Source organism: Coturnix japonica, chromosome 4, assembly GCF_001577835.2.
Source record: "Coturnix japonica isolate 7356 chromosome 4, Coturnix japonica 2.1, whole genome shotgun sequence".
In the NCBI taxonomy this organism is placed as follows: domain Eukaryota; kingdom Metazoa; phylum Chordata; class Aves; order Galliformes; family Phasianidae; genus Coturnix; species Coturnix japonica.
This window is the reverse complement of record NC_029519.1, coordinates 50,559,938-50,585,132: the sequence shown is the minus strand read 5'-3', so window position 1 is coordinate 50,585,132 and position 25,195 is coordinate 50,559,938. Positions and strand designations below refer to the sequence as shown.

At 42.3% G+C, this 25,195-nt stretch overlaps 1 protein-coding gene across 4 annotated transcripts in view; it reads right to left on the bottom strand.

The window, feature by feature from the left end:
• Window positions 1–25,195, bottom strand: part of ARSJ (arylsulfatase family member J) — a 180,922-nt gene that overhangs the window by 16,634 nt on the left and 139,093 nt on the right. For 3 of the 4 annotated variants that reach the window (XM_032444043.1, XM_032444040.1, XM_032444041.1), the window contains exon 6: window positions 23,516–23,595. In XM_032444043.1, the coding sequence (XP_032299934.1) occupies window positions 23,516–23,526 (11 nt within the window). In that variant the 5' untranslated portion in view covers window positions 23,527–23,595. Of the gene's footprint in view, window positions 1–21,540; window positions 21,918–22,820; window positions 23,023–23,515; window positions 23,596–25,195 lie in introns of those variants that run through there. The other variant, XM_015861943.2, reaches the window with a different exon arrangement.

Below are 25,195 nucleotides of genomic sequence, written 5' to 3'. Positions count from 1 at the left end.
AGGTTCAAACAATATGAAAGTATTTTTTCCTCCACTTCTGCACATGACTCCACTCTTGTTCTTGAGTGAAAAAACCCATGCTTGAAATTATGGGCCAGTTGCAATTCTCCAACCTAATCTATTACGATTGGTTTGACAAGAGAATATCTGCTTTTCTTCTGAGATCACCTGCACTCCCTTAACGAAAGCTGAAATAGCTGTTCAAACTGTTTTGCAGTTGAACTCAGAATGAAGACTTTATCTTCACTATGATTTAGAGTACTTTCTTATGACAAAAACTACACTTCATTTGTTCCAGAAAATCATCACTATTCCTGCCAAGCACATACACATGCTTTGCATCAACAACATTCAGAATCTACATTAGAATCCAAGCCTTGTGGGGTCCCTGTGGAATCCCATGGCCCAGTATAAAATGGCCCTCAGAGACTCACCTACAAGTTTAGGTAATTGCCTTCTGCTCTGCTTACACATTTTTGTTTCTCCATAGATGTCACTGCTTTGCTCAAGGTCCTACTTTGGTCCCTGCAAGATTTCATTAATTCCCTGTGTCCCCACAGATGTCATCATTCCAACAGCTACAGGACTTATAAGCAAATTTCTCATTCTCTCTTTGAGTCTACAAATTGCAAGATGTGTTATTGAGACAGGAAATGAAAAACAACATCCTAGCATTACAAGTTTCAAATCACAGAATGACCCAGGTTGGAAGGGACCTCAAGGATCATGAAGCTCCAATGCCCCCTGCCTGGCAGGGCCACAAGATTCCATGTTTACTAGATCATTTTGCCAGTGTCCCATCCAGCCTGGGCTCGAACACCTCTAGGGATAAGGCACTGTAAGGTGGAATGACACAAAGATGATAACAAAGATGGTAACAGATATTCAAAATGTTATTTATAGGGAAAAACTCACAGATACAGAAGCCTTCACTGGGAAACACTGAGGCAAACTCCACCAGGGAGCAATCTTCAAGAGATGCTGCCTTAGTGGTGGTCAGCCTTTAAATGAGGTCTAGAGGAGGTGGAGTCAAGCTCCACCCCTTCTGGGAGCACAGCTAAATCACTCTCACCTGTGCTCCCACAGCTGACCTGTCACCTGCCTCAGCTGATTAATCAGAGGTTCAGGCTGTGATTACCAGTTTCCCATACAGGCATCTGCAGCCTCTCTGAGCAGCCTGTTCCAGAACCTCACCACTCTCCTAATAAAGATTTCCCCCTAACATCCAACCTAAATCTTCCCTCTTTCAACTTAAAACCATTTCCTCATGTCCTGCTATCATCAGCCCTTTCAAAGAGTTGAAACCGCTCTTGATTATAGGTTCCCTTCATGTACTGAAAGGCTGCAATGAGGTCACCCTGCAACCTTCTTTTCTCCAGGCTGAACAAGCCCAGCTCCCTCAGCCTGTCCTCATAGGGCAGATGCTCCAGCCCCTTGACCAATGTGTGACTATTATGGAGATACTGACTAGCCCACAGATGGGAAAGAAATACTTAGATTAGCCTGCTGGACAAGTGGAAACACATGAAGTACACTATACCTTTTAATAATAGCCAAAAATGCATATACTCTCTTTCACCCTCTCACCAGAAAGAATGATTTCTCCCACTCACTCCCTCAAGAATGTGCTTACAAAATTCCACTTCCCCTGACTCAATTACTCCAACTTCAAAATTCTTCCCAATTATGGCCATGTTTTCAGTTGCTTGTTTAAACTGTGTTTGATGGCTTCCTACTACCTGAAGATAGTTTATTTTCTAGAAAAGAAACAAAATAAATGAAGCACTATGTCTGCACATTGCTCCTTCCATCCTCAAGCAAACTGGGAGCTAAGCAAGCAAAATGCAAACTTGGGAAATGTGGGATCTCTACTGATTTGTCTTGAACTTCCTACAAATTACATGTCTTTGGACATGTAGAACAAACAATAGAGAACTCGGTGTTAAAATGGTACTGTATCATCTTGAGATGTTCCTCTTCCTACCCTCTCTCAGAGATTGCTCATGCCAGAGAACATTTGCCTTGGTCATAGCAGTACTCTCTAGTACAGAGCAGTAACCTCTGGTTTCAGAGGTAGGACAAAATTCAACAGAGCATCTTAGGTCACACAGCTAGGCTAAAATAAATTTGACCATCACAGCTCTTCATTCTTATCAAACCAAAATAATCCAGCTCTCCTACAGAATGCTGTGATGCTGGCCTTAATGATGTTGCTAAAACCATGTGAAAATCCTTCATAGAAGCAGCTATGGAGGGGCAAAATGGTAGTCTCTGCTTTAAGACCCAAGTAGCTACAGTTTCCATGGTTCGCTGACTTCTCGCAGAGTCTGTGATGACAATTACAGATAGGGAATTTCTCATCTTTACCTCTCTGAAAACAGCTTTCAGAGCACTATTCAGACCTATTTTTCTGACTTCCCCATTTCTCTGTCACCCATCCCACGAGGCAGCATGCACTGCCAGCGGCTCTTTGCCCCACACAAGTGCAGGCAGCCCTGCCCATATCTCCCTCCTGGTCCTCCAGCCAACAGCAAAGTACTCTCTTGGCTGTGCTGCAGGCTGTCCTCCTGCCTCACTGGCTCTTGCATTATCATCCACCTACGCAGATTAAGACATGGTTTCTTTCCTTCCTCACTTCCTTAAATAATAAATTGATGAGGTGCAAACTTAGAGGCAAGTGGTATCAGCAAACTCACAGTCTGTGAACAGTTTTTTCTTAAACCATAATGGCTGTGTGTCATACATAGTAAATAGGTTAAGTCATCCACTTCAGTGAAGGGAAGCAATCTGTTCTCTCTCTGTTCTGTTGTGCCAATCTCCAGGTGCACCGTGTGAGCAGAAAATGCTCGATTTTTCCAACAGGATCCTCATTCCCAGCTGAGGCTGCAGAATGGGAGGGCACAAACAGCCAGCTCTATTGCATTCACTTATCTCTGCTTTTTGTGTATTACCCGTCTTAAGGTGCCTATCACTTACTTCAATGAACTGTTTGGGTTTATTTAGACTTCCTTACCTAAACGACTCATTTAAGGAAATCCACATTGTTACTGACAAGTGTATTTTGGAATGTTTGTTTGTATTAAAATCTTGTAAATAACTGCTTTACTGACTTTTAAACTCAGTTTCATCTAACTAACAATACAAAGGCAAACTAATGTAACAAACTAACAAATAAAATGATGCATCCAAATTGCACACCAATTACAAGGAACAGAAAATCAGCAATTCAGATATTCAGGATTTCACTTTGGAGACAGATGACATTTTCTCTCAGGCTCAGGTCTTTTCTTTCTTCCTGTGCCACAGAAGAGTTGGACCCATACTTGATATTATCAACATACTGCACTCTACTTTCGGCTCTTTGCCAGGTTTTTAAGACTACTGTGTGCTACCAAGAAATCATGATGAGTGCAGAAAATGTAACCATCTCCTAAGTGTCCTTATATTGCCTTTATTAACTTTCACATGCATGGAGACAATGTTGCTGCGACAGAAGGCTGCACAGGCTAAGCCCGATGCTGACATCACTTCCTCTACAGAATAAGAACACAAAGACAACCAGTAAATATCACCACATTCTCACTTCACTTGCATGTGTTGACTCAGTGTGATCCACACAGCCTGCACTGGGGTAGGAAATGAAGTCGAGGCACTGGTAGTCTATGGCTGAGAAGCTGGCACAGAATTTGTCTTTCCCATTGCGTTTCATAACTGCAAGAATCACTAAAATAAATCTTTGTTTATATTGATTCATATTTTTCAGTAAACTCTTTGGAATTCATTTCCATGTTATCCCTTCCCTTTGCTAATGCTTCCTAAAATGACTGAAAATTAAGATATGAAATCTGCAGTGTTTGGGCAATTTGCATAAAATATTTTAGTACGCTTTTAAAGGATGTGTAGTTAAATTTATGCGCTGAGTCTAGTTCATTTAGACTCCAAATCTGAATGCTTTCCAATATGAAGTCACTAACTAGTCTACTCTGGGCCACTGTAAACCTGGAATATTTCCATTCATGTCAGTGCAATTGATGCTAAGTTCCTAATTGCAAAGGGCAGGAGATTTCAATGCTTTGGAGGTTTGGGAGCAAGACAAGTTGACTGCAATTTAAGCACAGTTGTCAAAGCCCAAACTGGTGAAAGATTCAACTGAAAAGAAACCTGGTTATGCGGGAAACGTTTTTAGTTTGGATGAGCACAGTATAGACATACGCAGTTTTCTGTACGGCATTAGCAGCTGATAAGGACAGAGCAGACGGCTGAGGGGAAACATTTTAATTCCATGCCTTCCTGGCCAGTGTTGCATCAGCAGCAACTGTTTCAGACATTTTTGCAGTATGGTAATATTTGCAAGTGCTTCCTTCAAAAAAAGAGCTCAATTTAATTCCAAGCGTGCAGGACTGTTTTGACACAAGCAATCAGCTGCTGCAAAAAGAGCAGATTCAGGACACACTTGCTCCATTTGCTAAATTCATAATTTCCCACATGCAAGCCAAGGGAATTAAGCTTGACAAGGGTGAGTTTTTCAGGATTTTTCTTCTTTTTTCAAGCCAGCTACTGTGGCCCTGTAAGCTGGTTGCCAACAGACTGAAACTTCAATGGTGACAGCAAATATATATTTCAGAGAAGAATGGTGACAGAGAAAACGCAAACTTATACATACCCCTTGCTACCATTTTTTCTAGATACCAAAACTATACTTGGCTTTCTGTATTTCATAATGTTCTCTTTCAAAACAGACACGAAATAGCACTTGCAAAAACTACTTCCAACTACATACGTGATGATTTGATATAAATCATTTTAAAACTAAAACCCTTCTGCCACGACTTTCATCTGGATAACAACTCCTAATGCAGTAGTTGTACTTCACAAAAATCAGGTCAGACAACACATTAAGAAGGTCCACAGACTTCTATTCTACGGACTATTGGATCATCACTGCAGGAAAATGGCAGTAGCTCTCTCTAAGAGTAATGAATTTTTTAGTGCAGCAGTTTTTCTCTTAGGAAGTCTCTTTCAGGAATGCTAGTTCAAGTGAAGATGCTGCCAGTTTCAGTTTTTAGGATATAATCTTGATGGTTTCAGTCTAGTAAGGGATGATTTTACCTGCTTTCTTCATCATATCCATGTTCATGGAGAGGAAGAGGACAATTAAGAACATGGAACCAAAATCCATGTTGCCTGATAACAGGCAGCAATTCCATTTTTTGCCAAACATGATTCAAATGAAAATAAAGGGTATATTGCTAATAAAAACAGGTATTAGCCGTAGCAGAGGAAACACCTGGAGCGTGACTGGCCATCTCTGATATTTAAAATCCAACAGTGATCTTGCAGGGAAAAAAAATCCTTGCTGTTAAAAACCATATGTCTACTTCAAAAGAACTGAAAGCTTCAGAAGCTCTGTTAAGAAAATGCTTTTGTACATCAACGAGGAGAAACTCCTCCTTCCATTAATTCATCAAATTGTTCTTTCCTCAGCAAAGCAACTATAGTAATGAGAGTATTAATGAGTACAAGTGTACTCGCATTCTTGAATACTGTCAGGAGCTGTACCTGCCTATTATCTCCACAGCCTTGCATATGATTTATGATCACCTTGATCTGCAATACAAACAATTTCTTGCAAAGAAATATATCCAAGCAACTTTATCTTGAACGTCTATGTTTAGCCCCACCTACAGAGAAATTACAGCTTGAAGGACAAATCCTTCCTTGCTCACTATGGGAAGCACAAGACAGCCCAGCTTCTCAGCTTGTTCTGGCCTTATTTTTCCAGCTTTATCACAACAACATGGGCACAAAAAAGATTCTGCCCTTTAGATAATTTTAACTACCAAAATTGGCACTGCCATTTTGGCAATTTTTCACCTAATTTCTCCAGAGAAATACAACAACAACTAAAAAGTGGACCTATTCAACCTATTGTTATCTTTGTTTCATACCAAGGAGTGATACCCAATTAAAGCCTTGCACATCAGGATGCATTTACATGGCCCCTCTGACACAGTCGCACAAAAACAGATAATTATTCAGTTTGTTATGAACCAGAAAAAAATGCAGAAGGGAGAGCAGGAAAAGAAACCCATCAAAACACCATCAAACCCCAAACAAACACACAGGGCTTTAAAAGCCTGTGGCTGAAAAGGTGACCCAAAAGGCCAATACGATTTCCTTAACTAATCCTGAAAATATATTCAGGAAGTTCAGTTTCAAATTCTAAGATGAGGAATTTGGAACAAATATGTTTAAGCTACAAGCTTTTTCATTCTTAAAAATACATCCTTGAGGAGTAAGTAAAAGCAATTGGGTTTGCTACTTTTATGGTGATTCTTTTCATATGGGCTATAAATGCATTTTTAAGGTGAAATTTATACACAGTAAATTTCATTACCCATGCAGACTACAATTTGTGCTAGTAGAGCTGCTGCACTGCATTTTTGACAGGAGGATCAAAATCCAAACTGAACATGAATGAGAGGAACAGCCTGAACTAAAATGGAAGGCAATTCAATGACAACTGCAAAGCAGGGCTTTTAGGTAGCAATAACCAACTGCACAGGTAGAAGAACATTTTTTTTTCTCCTCACAGAACCATGACCCGGGTGATAACCCAATGTGTAGATGAGTCAGCAGTGATCTGATGTTGGGAGAAAAAACATCCTCTTACAAAGATGTGTAAAAGTGACTGGCAAAGTAAAACATATGACAGTCTGTTCAGTGCATGGAAATGCAACAGCTGACAAAGGATTTTCAGATCTGCTAGAGGAAAAGGAAATGCATTTGCCTCATATCCACAATGTTCAGATCAGAGAGGGAACATCCCTCGAACACAGCTTGTTCCTTTTTAAGTATCAGGGTGGCTTCAGTGCACTCTGACCTGCACTGTACCATAGTGTGGGTGTTCTGCCGAGAACAAACCCATGGGGGATAATCATCAGCTTCTAATTTGCTGATCATGGCTTTAACAATAAAGACAGCACAAGATCTTCTGTTCCTGTGACATTTTCTACCCTTCAGCAGTGGAAGAAGAGTCATGCACTCTATGATACACAGATGCTTTGGCTAGATTTTCTGCTGAGGTGAATTCATGCCAGTAAAGGAGTCACGTACTGCCTTCAATTGCTCAACAATGAAAATGTTTTAGAAACTTTGGAATTCAGAACAAAATAATGTGGCAGTACTGGTCTACTGGAACACTGCGTCCTTCTCTGAGCGTGACTTTTAATACAATAAAATGATAAGAGGAGAACATTAGGAATCATCAGTACATAAACCAAGATCTATGCAGAAAGATGGCAAGAATGATCTTACCCAGGCTACAGAAGGGAAGAGCAGAGACGTGATAATAGATTTTGGACATATAGGAGATTGATCACCTTTTGTAGCAAAGGAGTCCTTCACTTAGGAATCAACAAGAGAACATAAACTGAAGCAAGACAGAAGTTAGGTAATAAAAAAAACTATATAACTAAAATTGTAACTAAGTCTGCCTGGGGGAAATCTTCACCGAAGATTTAAGGGACAAGTTAATTCCATTTATTTTAGTGATTTTTTGTTGCCATTTCCTGAGAGGAGTGGGTTAGGGAATTTATTATTTATTTCTTAAATCCCTGTTTTCTGGAGGTGACTGTATGGATATGGAAAAGCCAGCTTGCTCTCTCCATTCATGGCTGGCTAGGAGCAAGACCATTTCAGTTCAGGAGCCAAACAGGATCGTTTTCACCGTGCCCATGTCAGTCAGCTGAGCTTTGCTCAGACCCAGCTCACCTCACTGTGCAGCAAGAGCAGCTGGATCCACATATCATATCATGGCTGAAAAAAAACAAGCTGAGCAGCATGGTGCTTCATTTGTTCCTTCAGCAAAAAGACGGCCAGCTCCACAGCGCTACTGGAACACTGGCAGCACATGCAGCAGCCAGGTCCAGCACAGGCAGGCAGCGCCAAGAGGGGCTCAGGCCAGGGCACTGCAGATGTAAGCTGAACATCTGCGCTGCTGAAAACACCTTGTTCTCATATCAGATTGCAAACCAAAGTGTAACAAATTTCCCTACACTGCAATGACAAGCTGGTAGTAGCAGAGAACTAAATTCTAGGACTTGTAATTGTAATAAATCAGCAAGGCGTGGCTTGATTCGAAAAGGGAACGGCAAACTTGAAAGGTGAATAAACATGCTTATATATCACACTGCATATGATATCATGTCATATCTAGTTAGAAACCCCTGAACTGCTTTCAAGTGCCTTAGGTTTGTTTTCTTTATGAAACACTCGCAAGCTTTGCACTACCTCTGTAGAGCTCCCACTGCTCCTTGTTAGGATCCTCTTTTCCAGGTGATACCACAGAGACAGAAAGGCACACACTAAATATCAACTATTTATTGGAAAATCTCCTTTGACAGAAGGCTTTTAAAGCATTTCAAAGATATTTTCAGAGCTGTGATAAATCTTAATATGTATATACTATATGTACTTCTGTGGTCAACTATAATAAATCTAGCTTTAAAAGACTCTGCTAACTCAAGTATAAATATTCTTGCCCTACAGATACAACCTACATGCCAGTAACTGATGAACATAAACATAAATTCTGTTCCTGTCTGAAAGATATATCAAGCTTGCAATTCAGCCAAAAAAAAAACAAACTGAAGAATTAGGGAGAGAACGAAACAACAGGGTGATTCCATTCTTTCTTGGGGAGAAGAGGTGGCTTGGTTTCTCCTTTTTTCAGTGTTGGAGACAGAATAATGGGAGATGCAAAAAAATGGATTAAGTCTGGGCAGCTGAACTGATGGGGCCTGGAAAGAGATATGAAGTTCCAAAAGCACAACCTGGTAGGCCAGTGTCCAGGAAAGTCTGGATGACATTTGAGAGGCTGCAGAAGCTTAAAAGTGATTCTGGGACAACCTAAAAGGCTCAATTTGTGGTGTTGGTTTATTTTTGCTTTGCTTTTCATTTTTTAATTTTTTAATTTTATTTATTTTGCATAGTGCAAAGAAGGTCAAAGGCGCATCCTTAAGAATGGGAGGAAAATGCTGCAGAGAACCAGTATTACTGGGGACATGCTTTTCCTGATGGGAGACTGAAGAAGGAACCTGCAACTGGGTCAAGTTAACAAATGATAAACTTCAGAAATCTTCCCTTGCTCCAAACATATTACAACAATGTAAAGTTCACCAATGCAGATGTGCAAATTGAAGCCTGGACATGTTGTGCTGTCTGCCTGTGGCCAAAAAGGCAATTCAAGAGATTTAGACCAGGACAGACATGGAAATCCTTATAGCATCCTCTAATCACTATCTCAGTTCTCTTCCAGACCCACTAAATGACGTTGCCACTGTCCTTCTTGAAAGCATTTTATCTGTTAAAACTCTGATTTGTCCTTTTATTTGTTACATATTTCTTCAGCACAGTGAAACTCAAGGAATTACATTCAGAACATCTTACACAAAGGAGGGGCAGTCATATAGTTTAACAAAGGCACTTTTAATCACCTCCTCAGAGGCCCTTTACCTCCATTGACCATATAACTAAGCCTATATAGGATCCTAACTGTGGTGTATCCGTTTGTATCTAAGATACCTGAAGTAGGGTTAAGTGCAATGGCTTGATTACTCCCTACAGAATAGACCTGTATGACTTTACTAGTGCCAACCACAGTATTTTCAACTATCACCATCTTTCTTACACCAAGTTTTGCCTTATGAAAATTCACGTCTGACATGAAAATCTGAATTTGAAAACATCCTAAATATTTTTCTTTTCTAATCCTATTTTCCATATAACTACACTGAGAATGATTCCAATGCAGAAACTTGTTCTTTATTTACAACTACCATCCACCTAACTGCATTCAGTCTTAAGCTGAAAAAAACCACCCATGCTCACACAAGCACCCCTATCATCATGTCTATGATAGTCTAATAATATATGTATATTTAAACACATTCATCACAAAAGAAACACAAACCACAAAGTAGCTCTCGTAACTAACAGGCCGGGAAGGGGTTTGTTCACCAATTGTCCTCGTCTGTAATGGGGTGCCCTCACCTCACAGGCAGGGCTTCCCAACACAGGAACCTGGGCAGAGGACTCAAGCCCACAGAGTAAAGCCCACTATTTTCATGAACAGTTAATGCTTCTTCATGCTGTATCTGCTTCTGACCCTAAATACATAGGATGATAAATAGTTTTCTAAGAACCCGAAGTGCCAGAATAAAAACCAACAACTATGACATGAAATCATTTCAACTGGAAATACTTACTACATTTTTTTTTTTCCTGTAAGATGTCTCAGACTTGGACATTAAGGAAAACAAAATAACCCACAAACTTAATTTTGCCTCAGGAATGTTGACTCACCACACGGCTATTGGTAACAAAACATATGTTTTTGCTACCGAAGTGAGCAGATATGACTCAGTTACACAGAGGGAACTTGTTGAATAACACAGTGTCATCTTATTATGACAGCTTTCCAGAGTCAAAAAGCACTATAAAGACTTGCACAGAAAAGCCACGCCGCTACAAAGAAAACTTCTAAATCAATTCATTGTTGGAGATCACAGTCGGTTAACAAATGCAGTGTAGGAGGCAAATGTTGGCACAAATGCAGAGTATTAAACTTCAAGGTCACTTGAAGGTCACACTTAGTAGTAGCAGGCAGACTATCAAAAGGATGCTAAAAAAGCCACTTGGCTCCTGCTGACAATACTGATAAGAGCCTTAGGGTTCACACAGAAGCCATTAACACACTACTTGAGCTGCATTTTCCTGGCTGAAAACAGCCAATGTTTTGTATGGCAGAAATATAATGCACTGTACAGAAAGATCCGAGCCCAAAATCAACAGAAACATCTCTACTGAAAGCATCTATGAAAACACTTGACTCCTCCAAGAGCCTGCTGTTGCTGGACTCCGTCTGCCACCAGCTCAGACCTGGCAAAGGTTTGTAAGGAGCAGGTAAAGAAGTGCCAAAATTTCAAACTGCTACAGACAAAGCAGAAGCTGGTAACACAGGAAACACATAAACCCTGTAATTGTCTGAGAGCAGAACTTACTAAATGCTGAAATCAACAGAAAACCTTCAGACTCCAAGAGAGATGCTACACGAGGTTTCACTGTGGGAAATACATTACTGCCAAGGGTTGTAAAAAAATAATCTGTGACGCAGTAAAGACTCAACAAGGCTATAATAGTGCCAAACAGTATTACCTAAACTCTTAATCTTTTCATAAGGCTGCATCATGGACAGAATATACACCTAGTATGAGCAAGATGGCCGAATATTCCTGAGCTCATCATAGAGGCTTACTCTTTTTCACCTTAAAAGACTGCAATGTAAAAGGGCCACAAACACCTAGTTGCAAAAATAAGAACTAACCAAATGTTACCTTCCTTCTAGCTCTATATATGGGCTCAAATTCTCATTTTCCTACTAAAAAGAATTCCATACTGTAATAGCAGCAACAATCAGGTTAAGAAGAAAGACGACAGAAATAAATCTCACAAATTGTAAAGCAGCTTCAAGGAAGTACATAGCTGACACATGAAAGCCTCTGTATGTTTAGTAACGTATATACTTCCTGCGTGGGTCTGGTGAAAGTACAGGGAACAGCTGAGACTTTCAGAAATAATACTAAATTTAGTGCTGTTGTATCCTCACCAGTATGCTGTGGTCTTGGAAAAACAAGATTTATTAGGGCCATGATAGTGCTGACTCCGAAGAGAGTGCGCTCAGGCTGGTTAAGAAGACTACAGACCAAACACTTAAACGCTCCAAATACTTTATTTTTTTTAACCAGGAGCAATTCTACAGGGCGAGAAGCAACACTGAAGTAATTTGCTCCTTTCCCCTGCTCCAAGATTATTTGTTGTGGCAAATTAGCACCATAAAATACTTTTAGGGTCTGGAGGGAATTTATGGAGGTTATTTGATCCAACCAAATTTTAGTATGAAACATCAAGTATTTTAATTGTTAGAAGCAATATGTTTGAATCTTTTCAACATTGGAATGTTTGACAGTGGAAAATTTCAGTTTTTCACTGTCCACCATAAAGACTGCCCATATGCCACCACACTGTGACACAGTACAACAAATACTTGAGGATGAAAACTTGACAGCACTAAATAATCATATCTTAAAGTAATCCTTGTCATGTGGATCACTGTACAAAATCATAACCTGAATATTCAGCATGTACAAAAGACACTAAAAACTGTCTGCTGATGTTTGTGACTTTAATCAAGGTTTGTGGGATCTTCACTGTACTGCTTTCAATATCTTTAATAGCTCCCAGATACTGGAATAAACACTTCTATATTTATGGTTGTAAGCATTAATAACCAAATACATTCTATTACTTCATACAGACCCTTCAAAGGAGGCACTGAATTGCTTTTTTCCAACAACATGTGGTGTGGGAATACACTTTTGGTGTCTCACACGACAACCATGATTAACTCTGTGCACTTTCTCACATTCCTCCCACTCTACATGTGAGGACCCCACAGGCAACACTTGCTGGTGACATGAGTACAGAGCAACCTTCCTTTCCCATTCCTTTGACATCTGTGCCCAAGGTGTCAGATACAGCTGATCTTTGGTTCACAAACAACTATCTCAAATTCTACACGTCAAGACAGTGAGAAGGGTGTCAAGGTACAGAGGTCTTACTGAACCAGGTATTCAAACATATAAACAAACAACCAAACAAAGGTACAGATTTGGTTCTTAATACATCCATTTTCTGCCCTAGGTTGAAAATAAAGTCTTTTGGACACAGCACACTATATGAATGTCTACTTTCATGCTTGTCATCTATTACAATATCTTCGGGAGCATAATTTCACAGAAAAAAGTATTCAGTTATCTCATGCTTATCTTCTAACTCTAGCACTGCGTTCTTTCTTTTTTCCACCCAAACTACATGTTGATAAGGTGGTGATAACAGGCTGAATCAACAGGCAGCTGATAGCTGACGCAGTTAATTAATGTGTTACACATGCAGCTGAACTAGAATCATGAAACATGTTTTACTGATTTCTTATTATGAGCCAGCAGGTACAATAAAGTTCACTGTTTAAAATTCTTCCACTTTATCACAGGCCATAAAATGTCAAAAGTCATTTCAGCCAAATCTCAATGGTTAAAACATCTTTCATACTGATATTTAAAATTTGTTAACCATTAGTGTTACTTTGATTCCTTTCTGAGCTATTCACATTTCAGCCAACCAGTTTACACACTGTAAGGGTGGCTAATAAAAAGATGTTAACCAAGATGGTGGTAAATAGTCAAAGGTTATTAGCAAAGGAAAACTCACCAATGTCAATGCCTTGACCAGAAAGCTGAGGCAGTCTCCACTGGGGAACAATCTCCAAGAGATGCTGCCTTAGTGGTGGTCAGCCCTTAAATGAGGTCATAGAGGAGGTGGAGTCGAAGTCCACCCCTTCCGGGAGCACAGCTACATTACTCTCACCTGTGCTCCCACAGCTGACCCAACATTTGCCTCAGCTGATTAATCAGAGGTTCAAGCTGTGATTTCCCATACATGCACTAATGTCTCCAAATAGATGTTCTGGGTTTTAAGTCTGGAAACTAATAAAATGGGTAGTTGTTACAAAAAGTCTCAGAGAAGTCAAACAAATCCTACATAAGAAAACATGGGCAGAATGTTTGTTTATCTCATACTATGCATATTAATTTAATAATCTAAGGTTGGTGAAATTACCTCATTCATTCTTAAACACCCATTCTAAAACAAAGTAAATTCACTTCATGGTAGAAAACCTGAAAGTGGAAGAATACAAATCAAGGCAAAAACTATAGGGGAAGGAAAGGGAAATCTCAAAGAATTACAACTAAGGATTAATGAGAAAGCACTACCGACTTCTGACGGAGGTAGTGAATTAAGGTATTTGCTACAGCACATGAAAAAAATATGTAAATTCCCAGAACCCCAAAAGGTTGGGGGAAGACCTGCTGGAGAGGAGCTCTGCAGAGAGGGACCTGGGCGTCCTGGCAGATGACAGGTTGGCCATGAGCCAGCAGTGTGCCCTTGTAGCCAAAAAGGCCAATGGCATTCTGGGGTGCATTAAAAAGAATGTGTCCAGCAGGTCGAAGGAGGTGATCCTCCCCCTCTACTCTGCCCTGGTGAGGCCTCATCTGGAATATTGTGTCCACTTCTGGGCTCCCCAGTACAAAAATGACAGGGATCTCTTGGAAAGAGTCCAGCAGAGGGCCACTAAGATGGTGAAGGGCCTGGAGCATCTCCCCTATGAGGAGAGACTTAGGGAACTGGGTCTGTTTAGCCTTGAGAAGACTGAGAGGGGACCTGATCCAGGTCTATAAATATCTGAGGTGTGGGGGGCAGAGTGGCAAGGCCAGACTCTTTTCAGCAGTGTGCAGAGACAGGACAAAGGGAAACGGCCAGAAACTGGAGCGTAGGAAGTTCTGCATGAATGTGCGCAAGAACTTCTTTACATGTGAGTGTGACGGAGCACTGGAACAGGCTGCCCAGGGAGGTGGTGGAGTCTCCTTCTCTGGAGATATTCAAGACCTGCCTGGATGCCTACCTGTGTGACGTGCTGTAGGGAACCTGCTTTGGCAGGGGGGCAGGACTCAATGATCTCTAGAGGTCCCTTCCAACCCCTACGATTCTGTGATTCTGTGAAAACATGAGCTAGACTAATCTGTCAAACAGAAAAAGAGAATTCAAAGATAACCACAATCTCCATAAATCTAATGTCTTAGGTTTCACCTGCTCATCTTCTTTGATGTGTGTTAGTATTAAACAAACGTTTACATTTTTGACTGATTGTATTTGATCATGTACTTCATGTGTTTGTGCACATATCAGTGAAATATTATTATAAGGATACGAGATACTTTAAGAATATGCTCAATTTTATGAGGACTACTTTACTTGCATTCAAGAATGATCAAACACTTTGTAAGTTTAAAGAACTACTTTAAAATAATATTGCATTAACACATTCAGAGACCCTGATAAAACAAATCAAATAGAAAACTGATTATTACTCAGAAACACAGAAAAGATCAAAACTAGAACTAAAACACAGACAATAATGAAAACAACTCCCCGGGTCTGACTTTGCCACCAGGATAAGTATCACTAAGACCACAGATAGACTGATCTTTCTCTTCTTTACCTCATAAATCTGAGAAATCAAGCAAAAAATACTTCAATGAACATCTGATTTTAATTTTTCAGAATTTTAAGTCCCACCTAACCTGACAGTACTGGAAATATTATTTGGCTCTTATGATGAAGACAACAAAATTCCCTAATCAATTGAAGCCTAAGTTTACTTTGACTATAATTTCTCTTTTCTCTTACAACTCTCTAACAGCCTCCTCAGAGTCCTGCTGATTGACAGTCAAAGAGGTTGTACATTTATATCCAACTGTGTTATTTAACATCTGCAGTTTGTATACACTGGACAGTGAGAAAAGCTAATCTGTTGCCACTATCTAGTTAATCACACACCAGATAATGCTATGTTTGCCTCATATTCATTCATGTAGTGAACCAAAAGTATTAAATGATATGCTTAAAAAATGCATAAGAAATGTTTCCTGAAAGCAGCGCAAGGAAAAGTTACCAAAACCTGCACTAAACTTTGCTATTCCTTTCATGTTATTATTATAATTTTTATTTAATCTTTATTGTTCATAAGCAGTTTCCCTTCCTGCTCTTTCCTCCAAATGTTTCTTTTTATAGCACATTAGTAATTACAATGATATGAGCAGGCTTGGAGTTTAACTTTCAGCTGAAGGCTATGGGAGCATTTCAGTAACTGGATCTAATCTTCTGCAGAAAGAACACAGGAGAGCACTGAGGGAGAATGAAACAAGAAAAGGAAGTCCTAACATTCAATTATTTATTCGTTCTCTCTGTATGCTGCATATACATGGACAATGTCATCCTAAGTGCAAGATGTATAACAAGAACATGGAAAAAGATACCTCAACATGTTTGGCAGCAGTCCCACAAACTGTCAAGAAAGAAGTCAGCAGGAATAAATGATCACATACCACAAGAGTTATAAAGGCCTGAGGGGAAAAATCTTGAAAATTTTCAGAGAAAATCAGAATATGGAAAAAATAAAGCAATTTCTGGAAGAAAACTGAACTTTCACACAGCCCATTTTATCTCTGACTGAAAACAGAAATTATTTGCAGTGTGTTGTTTTAAAAATATTTTGCTATCACTCTCCTGCAAAACACCTTCTGTAGTTAATATGTACCTCAAATGAGCCAAAGAAGAATATGAACTGGAAGAGAAGCCATCCAGTTCAACCTTTTCCCCAAGACAAATTCAGCTACAATATGTCATTCCTGACATATTTGTCTTGTCTGTTCTTAATGACTGCCAACAAAGAAACTCAGCAATTTCCTAAAGCAAGCTGTTCAGGGTTTCACAATCATTACCATCTGAAAGTTCTCCCTACTACCTAACAAGAAGTTTTTCTTACGGAGGAAAGCCATTCAACTGTAGTACCATTCACTATGATACCGATAGCCCATGATCCTCTTCCTCTTTGCCTTAAAGCCTTGATCTTAATTAGTGAAGATGTATCCCATCCCTTCTGATCTTTCCTCTAAAGTTATCTTTTTGAGATACCTGCTCACCCTCTGCCTCTTAAATCTTGGTATTTCCTTTTTTGCCACACATTTAATCAGCACATTTAATTTTACTGTCTAGGTTCTTAATGAAAACAATGACCAAAATTACACTCAAGACCATTGACTGCCAAATCTCTTTACATCAGAGCAGACACAGTACAAGGCCATCTCTTGACATTCTGGGCGGACAATTTGCAATCCTTCCTTCCTTCTTTATTAGTTACAAATGTAACACTGTGTTACTCACAGCATTTCTTCCTCTATAACAATAAACCTTTTATGAATGTGCTGATAGCAGAACACCAGTGGAAACCATCAGGGTCTCTGTGCTGGGACCAGGCCAGTGTGCTGTGGTCATGGGCCTGCCAAGCACTCGTCTGCTTTGAAGTTCACCTCTTGCAAGGAGGTCTGAGAATATCTGGCCTGGGGTTCTTCCTCTACTTGATAGTTCACCAGTGCCCAACTGGTTCAGGGCTCACACAGGGCACCAAAGTGCACAGATCTCAGGTCTTTGAGATCCTCCAGCTCAGGACACAGAAGACAACTTCTCAGTCACAGATGGTCGTACTGGATCCTGCTCAGAGCAACCAAACAGCTGAGAAGATCACTCCCAGTGCACCCAGGAGGCAGAAGATGCATCAAGAGTCTGAACCCACAGACAAAAGTATTTCTCTTTGCTTCCAAGTCAGCTGCACTGCTTTCAATTACAAACATTTTAAACTTTCTTCTATTCTATTTGTCAAAATAACTCTTAGTTTGCTGAGATATTGCCATTTTTAATGGTGAATGACATACAGCTACACAGTCTTGCCTGGATGAGAACGCATACTAACAAGTAATATATACATATGTGTATGTATGCATTATTTATACAGTTATCAAACTCATATAAAATTATTACAGTCTATTTCTGTCTCCTCTGAATAAGCAAGTTCTCTGTATCTCATTTTATCCCAGGGGAAAAGGGATTTATTTCCCCAGACCTTCAACATTTCTCAACATCTTCCATCTCCACATTCCATCCCTCATGCAGAGCCTAGTCCTGAGATTAGCACAGCGCTTCCATGATTCATAAGTATTCATTGTAAAAGGCAGTTCAGATTCTTTAGTGATCTGTAACCCTGGCTGTGTACCAGTTTCTACAAACACAGATCCCCATGCTCTTGTGTATGTCAGAAGCCTTCCTGTGGCCCAAAAGGATTCCAGAGCACGTAACAGTCCTAGTTGATCGCTACTGCTGGTCAGGACTGTGTGTGATAATGTAAGAAACTATCTAAATAAGCAATACCACATCTAACTGTACCACAACAGATTAATAATGTACATTCTATCACACCTCAGACAACTCTTACAGGTGAACAAAAAACTTCACACATAATCTTAGATTTTCTTTGTATGCTATATAGCCCTGTAGTGTTCAAGAAATCAAGATCATCTGAAACACTACTGACAAAAGCGGTCTATGGGAATAAGAAGTCATCAAGGCCATTAAGCACAGAGATACAACAGCTAACTCAAGAAATGTTTAATCACCCATCAGCCTGTGCCCAGGCTGAGCACCATTCTGTGTTCTTGCAGGCTTTTCCTACTACCTGATTATAACCTGGCTACAATCCTTACTTTTTGTGTTCTTCTATGTAAATTCCAATAAAATAATGTGTTTAGAAATTTTTCATTTCCTTCAAAAGATGAGGATGAGTTAAAAAGTAGTCTCAGAGTTTATCAGCCTCCTGTATCTCATTTAGTGACCCTACAAGAGTCTTCATCCCAGCATTAGTTTAAAGCTAGGCATCCCAAGCTATTCTGCTGGAATTACTTTCCTTATTGAGACATGTCTATTACTTTTAATGAAGAAGCTAAAAAGAATACTTTGTCATGCAACAGAACTGGTCTGGAAGATGACTTACATTCAAACTTGCCTACAGATTTTCTACAATCTATCACCTGTTCAACACTTCTTGAGCATACGCAGCCCACTGCCCTGCTGAAACCAGTGCACAGCAATAGCAGAAAGTCTTCAGAGAGCACTGGCTGTCAAATTCTCAAGCCAGCTGCAGGAGCCCAGGCAGGAACTATGGCAATCCCAGGATAGCTCAAGGAGGAGCAAACTCTCAACCAGGTCACTTGTGCAGCTGCAGAGCAAGGGCTGCACTGCTTCCCAAGAGTCGCTTCACTCCCCTCCCTGTTGTGGCCCCAGCTCAGCCTGCCGGGACAGCACATCACACGTGGCAGCCAGCCCACTGGCTCACACATTTCTTCCCTACTCCCAACACTCAGCTCAGCTGCAGCCCCCTCCCTGTGCCTTTAAATGCAGCGTGAAATAAAAGCTGTGGAACCCAGCCTCACTCTTAGCATATGGGAATTTGACAGGTAACAGTGGGAGAGAGCAAGAATTTAAAGGAGGCCAAAGAGTCAAGCACTGGACACGAGAACATAAACAGAGGCAATGGTGAGAACGACAGACTTACCAGCTGCAGTACTGTGGGCAGCATGGAAAGAAAAAAGAAATGAGAAGGTATTAACTTTACTTCTTTAACCTTCTCCCCCACAGTCATTCACTAGCATAGGAGAGCTACCAAAAAAGGGTCTCTTTACTAGTGTAAACCTTAGAGGGACTGCCTGGAGACCTACAAAGAATTTGGAGCATTCAAAGTCTCTTTGCCTGAAGTCTAACTTCCACTTGGCAACTTGAGCCAGGGCTCCCTAATGACTCTGGTTTACACAGGTCCCTCTGTTTTTCACAGATCAATCAGGTACCGTTTGGAACACGCTACGCACACTGTGTGCATTGGGAGGCACGGAGCATCCAGGTGGGCCTTCAGCGAACAAATAGCCTTGAACTAACACATTCTGGAATTCAAGAAATAACAGCACTTCTGGATTAAATGCTTCTGACTCTTGGCCTTTTAATTAAGGTACCTCTGCATTCAGAGTAGTTATCACCAGCATTTATCTTCAGCCATAAGAGACTGCATCCCTCTGGATCTGCCTTGTTAATAGTTTACCCAAACCTATTAATCTGTCACCATTTCCTCCCTTATTTCTCAGTCGTGCAATCTTTTCTCTCTGCTGCTTTTATCCCCAAAGTAGAAAAACACCAAAAAAATGTTCAATGGGTTTCAGAACAGCAGACTGAGAAAACAAAGATGAAGTATAAGCAAATTTATTTTTTCCTATAGAGGGTTCCAAAACCAAAGTAGGCAGATTGTCAGAATTATTTCCGCCTGACAAGCTGATGAACTAAGTGGGTTCCATAGAACATGCCTACTGACTGCTACCATGTATTTACACAGTAAACACTCTGCAATGGAGGATCAACATAATTAAAGTGAGGTATTGCTATTCCTTCCTTTATTTTCATTCAACTTAGCATAAAGACAACCTCCGCAGCCTCCAAGAGCCAACACAGTACCCGGGCTCCCCGGGAACCCAGTTCTCCCATTCCTCTGACCGCTGACTGAGTCATTTTGCAGCACAACATTCCCTCTGTAAAGCACCGCTTCCCAAACCACGGTCCTCAGAAAGCTGGCTGGCTACACGCTGCTGGCGCTGGTCCTCACTCCCAGCTGCTGCATGGCTTTAAAGACAACCAGGATGCATTATAAGCTTTCCTGGTACTAATTTTCTATGTTAGATGCTAATTCAGTTGCTGTAGTGCAACTGTGTGCTTGTGAACAAGCAAGTAGGTGTTTCAAAACAACTCTAGGGTTGTCCATACATGGAGGGGCAGAGGAAAAACCATGATAAGCCTTGCTCTAGATATCGTGTCTGTCCTCCGTGCAGATCTCACTTATCCAGCATGTCTGGAACCAGAGCGAGACCGGGAATTATCTCCAGCTCTACCATATGGAGATGCAAGACACCAGGCCAGTTGCTTTCTTTAAACATGTGTTTCTTTTACCAGCAGTATTAACATCACTTTGTTCCTGTTTATATTTAAAGAAATCAGAAAATAAACTAAATGACTTTTTTCCTCTCGTTCCATTTTTTGTTCTTTCAAGAGTTCCCCGTTCCTGTCAGAGCGAGTTAAGCTAAACAGAAACAAGGCATTCTTGTTCCAGAGTAAATGTGTCCACATTTGGAGTTCTTTGGGAACTATTCCTACAGCTCAAATTCCTGTTGCTGTCGGCCCCTCTCCTTAAATCTTAGTAACTTTCTCATGTAAAAAGCCCTGAGGTTGGGTTGTTTGCTTAACAGAACACAGGGACACACAAACTACCAAAGGCAGCAAGTTACACAATACTCACCCGTACCATCACCCCTATTTCAGGGGCTTCAGATGTTTGCAAAGTGGTGGCTGCATTATGATAAGAGGGATTCCACAGCCCAGAGGATCCTAAGAGTTTTGAGCTCTTGCATTCATCCACCCATGCGGCACTGTGGAACCATCCCATAAATCCAATGAAACCCCCAGAGGGAAATTGCTTTAAGGTGAGATTCAGTGTGACCCAGAGCCAATGTGCAGCTGCAGGGTGTGAGAGGAAACCTCACACCTCCACTTCCCTCGCAAGCAGCCCTCCTCAAAGTCACACCAAAACTGGACAACAAATCCTAAGCTGATCACTTTGCAGTACCAGCAGCATTACTTGACAACTAGCACATATGTCAGCAATGCAGTAACTGTACATGTATCACAACACTCTGCTAGGGCAGCTCACAGTGCTGAATTCTTATTGGCCCTCAGAACGCGACTTTTATCTCACTATTTCACACATATAAGAAAGTCCACTTTGCTCGAGGTTTTTAAGTGAATCAGAAAAGCACCCTTCTGCCTACAGGGTAAGGCAGAGGCGTACCTGACTGGGATCGACCCAAGAGACCCGGGTTCTTTTCAAACGGAATGGCGTTTAAGCCTGAGAGTTGAAGAATGAAGCAGTAAACTTACTTTCCAGTGATAAATTGGCTTCTGGATGGTGTGCACATAGGCTGAACATAATAGTTCTCCAGTTTAACCCCTTCGGCGGCTAGCTTGTCCAGAGTGGGCGTCCTGATCTCCGAGCCGTGGTACCCTACGTCTCTGAAGCCCTGATCGTCAGCCAGAATGAAGACGATGTGCGGCTGCGAGCTGAGGGCGCCGACCCCCCGCTCCTCTCCCAGCGCAGCCGGCGCCTCTGCGGGGCCGCGTCCGAGGCTGTCCCAGGACAGGTAGCCGTAGGTGAGGAGGCTGAGCACCGAGAGGCCGGCCAGCACCCCCACCGCCAGCATCTTCCCCTTGCGGAGCCGCTGAGGCCAGCTACACCCACCGCGGGCCATTCACCTTGGCTGGAGCGAGAGCGAGACCGAGGAGAAAAATAACAAAAAAAGAAGAAAAACATACACACACACACAAAAAAAAAAAGGCACCCGAGACCAAACCCAGCAGCCTGCGAGGCGGGGGCAGGAGCCGTCAGGGGCCGCGCCGGGCGGGGGAGCGGAGAGGAGCCGCGCTCATCGCGGCCACCACCAACTTCGACAACTCCAGCTGCTGCCGCGGGACAGGCGGCTCGGGCCGCCCTGCCCGGCGCTGGTGCCGGTGCTGGAGCCGGGGCCGGTGCCGGCCGGGTGGGCAGGGCCGCGCCGGGGGTCACAGCACCCTCGGCCCGCCTCCGGCCCCGCGCCGGGGCGCCGCTGCCGGCCCGTCCCGGAGCCGGTGCCCATGGTGGGGCGACACGGGGCGCCCCGGCGCAGCGCCGCCGCCAGCGGGACGGGCCGGGCCGCTTCCCCCGCGCCCCTCCGCGCGCAGCCGGCCGCGAGGCGCCCTCCGCCCGCCCCCTCCGGCGCTGCCGGGCCGCTCCCTCCCTGCCTCCCTCCCCTGCCCGCCACTCCCCTCCCCGCCGCGGGCAGGGGGACCCCGGCCCCGAGCCCCCGCCCCGGTCCCTCCCAAGCTCCCCGCAGCTACTTGTGGCTCCCTCATTTCCAGTCCCACCGGACTCTCCGCACCTCACCTCCTGTCCGGGCCCCCCGCCCCAAGGGTCCCGGGGTGCCGGGCAGCCCCCAGCCGGCCCCAGCCGAGCGGTGCGAAGCCCCCGGGGCGGCTCAGCGCGGCTCCCGCTGCTGCCATCGTCCCCAGCCTGGCTGCGAAGGGCAGCCCGGGCCGCCGGCGGGTCCCGCTTCTCCCTCCCAGAGCTATCGATAGTTGTAAGCATTTCTGAAATCACCGCAAACATCTGGAAGGTATGAGTGTACCGGATTTGTTTTCAGCCGCAAAGCAGACCCCAATCCCAAACCCTCCAATTCTGGTTAAGACTGTGGCAAATGCAAGGAATGCTCCTTCTCAAAGTTCTATCATTTCTTAAACCTTTGGGATGATGCACGAATGTGCTGCACTTGCAAAATACAACTTCCCCCTAGTCCTGAAAGACACTGAAGCAAGCAGAAACTTACATTCATGCGTGATTACACTAAAATGAAGTGAATATGCAGGTCTGACCTGTCTAACATGAGTCATCCCGGCAGGAACAACTTTTTCAAACTAGTTTTTCTAATGCATTAACTCTTAACCAGCCACCCAGATGAAGGCATGTGGCTGCTGCACCTCAGAAGCCCTGGCTCAGCCCCGCTAACCCCACGCTGGTTGGTTTTCCTCCCCGATTAACGTTTTCATATCATTTTTACAAGCTGACTAGCACTGAAGGTTTGGTTTGCCCTTGCCACTCTGCTCCCCACAGCCCTGAGCACTGTTTCCTCATGTTTTCCGCAGAGCACAGGAATATTTTTGGACCTTGGAATATTTGGCTCTGCATGATAAAGGCAGCTGGAATAGCCTCTCTAATGAAAAAAAAATCTAATATCAGCTTTACCATATCGTAAGAGGCAGCACAATGACAGAATTAACAGTTCCCCTATTAGATGTTTAATGTTGGCGCATGTCCTTCACTCACCTTGAGTGCATCTGAATTTTGCTTGCCTGGGTATCTACACAAATGTCATTCGGCTCATAACAGCACTCAGCATTCTTGTTCTAGAGAGAAAAAACAAAATCATGCTATCATAGCAGAACCTCAATTTTTGTCGATTCAAATTGATGCTGTGCAATCTAACATGAACAGAAATGTCCCCACTAAAATTTTCACTGAGTTATTCAGAAGTAACCATCCCTCTGTACTTGACAGCACTGAAGCAGGGAGAACACGGAAACAAAAGTGAATTTGTTGATGTCAATATGCTACCTAAGGGCTTGTCCGCACTGGAAAGTGGTATCAATAAAATGTATATCTGCATTGCAGAACCTACCAAGTTTAACTCCCAAAGTAGAATGCCTTCTTTTGAAATCAGAGTAACTTTACAGCATGTTAACTCAAGCTCTTGTCAAAACCAAACCAAAACAGAACAAAAAAAGCACCTCCAAACCTTACACTGAAGAAACTTTGAAACCTTCATGTCCTGAAATGCCATTCCCTTTAAAAGCATTCTCCATTCAGATATTTTTGTTTTTACTCCTGCTTTTTCCCCACATATAAGACACCAAAACTGGATTCGTAATGCAGTTTTGCCTCAACCCACCTACTGCTGAGTGGCAAACAAGATACAATGTCCTCTTAATGGAAGCACCATGGATGCAGGTAGAAACTAGAGCATCAGGGGACCGCTCCCGAGCAGGTGAGTGTCAGCAAGCAGAACCAGAGAACCCAATAGAAGAGTCTAGAATTCAGATTCTTGCAGGTGGAGAAAAAGATGTATCATTACACAGATGCATCAGAGCTTATCTCCCTAGAGACCATGGGTATGAGCAGACAGCAGGAGAGCACAGCCTTTGATTTTCTAGCTGTGCCTTATGACGGTGCCTGTTAGCCATACCAAACCCTGTTAGTCATCGCCTTAGTGCAGCTGAAGATATTTGAAGACAACCTCATCAGACATCCCAAAGCTTGGCCTTCTTTCTCTATAGGACTGACAAAACGTCCCTCTTTTTTTTTTTTCCTTCCCCTTTTGTTAAAACAAAAGTAGGCTTCTGCCAATAAAATATCTGCTGACTTCCAAGTAAAGAGGCCTTGGAAGATAACATGCTACCTATAACACTGCACTTCAGAAAATACTGATATCACTCAGGAGCTGCAAACACAGCTTACGCGGCCTAGTCAGGATGCTCAGTGAAAAGCAGAGCTGTGAGAGCTGGAGGAAGCGTTCTTCCCTTAGGGAAAAAATACAGAACATTCACAGATATTTAAACTTGAGTGTAGTGAATACATTAATCCAAATATACAGTAGTTAAAATCAAATTTGTTATACCATTAGGAAATGATATATTTTTAGCACTTGTTATGCAGTCTCTGTGAGTATTGAGACCATAAAATTAAGTCAATTAAGGATGCGCTGAGGGGATGACTTTAGTTGAAGGCTCATCTGCAGTTATCTTCAGTCAAGGTAGGGGCTGCTAGACATGCCCTTTTCTCCTCCTTTCAGATCAGGCTGTCATTTAACCTTTTGGAGACAGACATTGTACACACAAGTATAAGCCCAAGAAGATATTAGCTTTATAAAGTTAAATGCAGCTGAAAAATCAAAGGAGACCATTCCTTCAAAGTCAGTCATGACACAGAGCAGAGTTTACATAGCAGAGA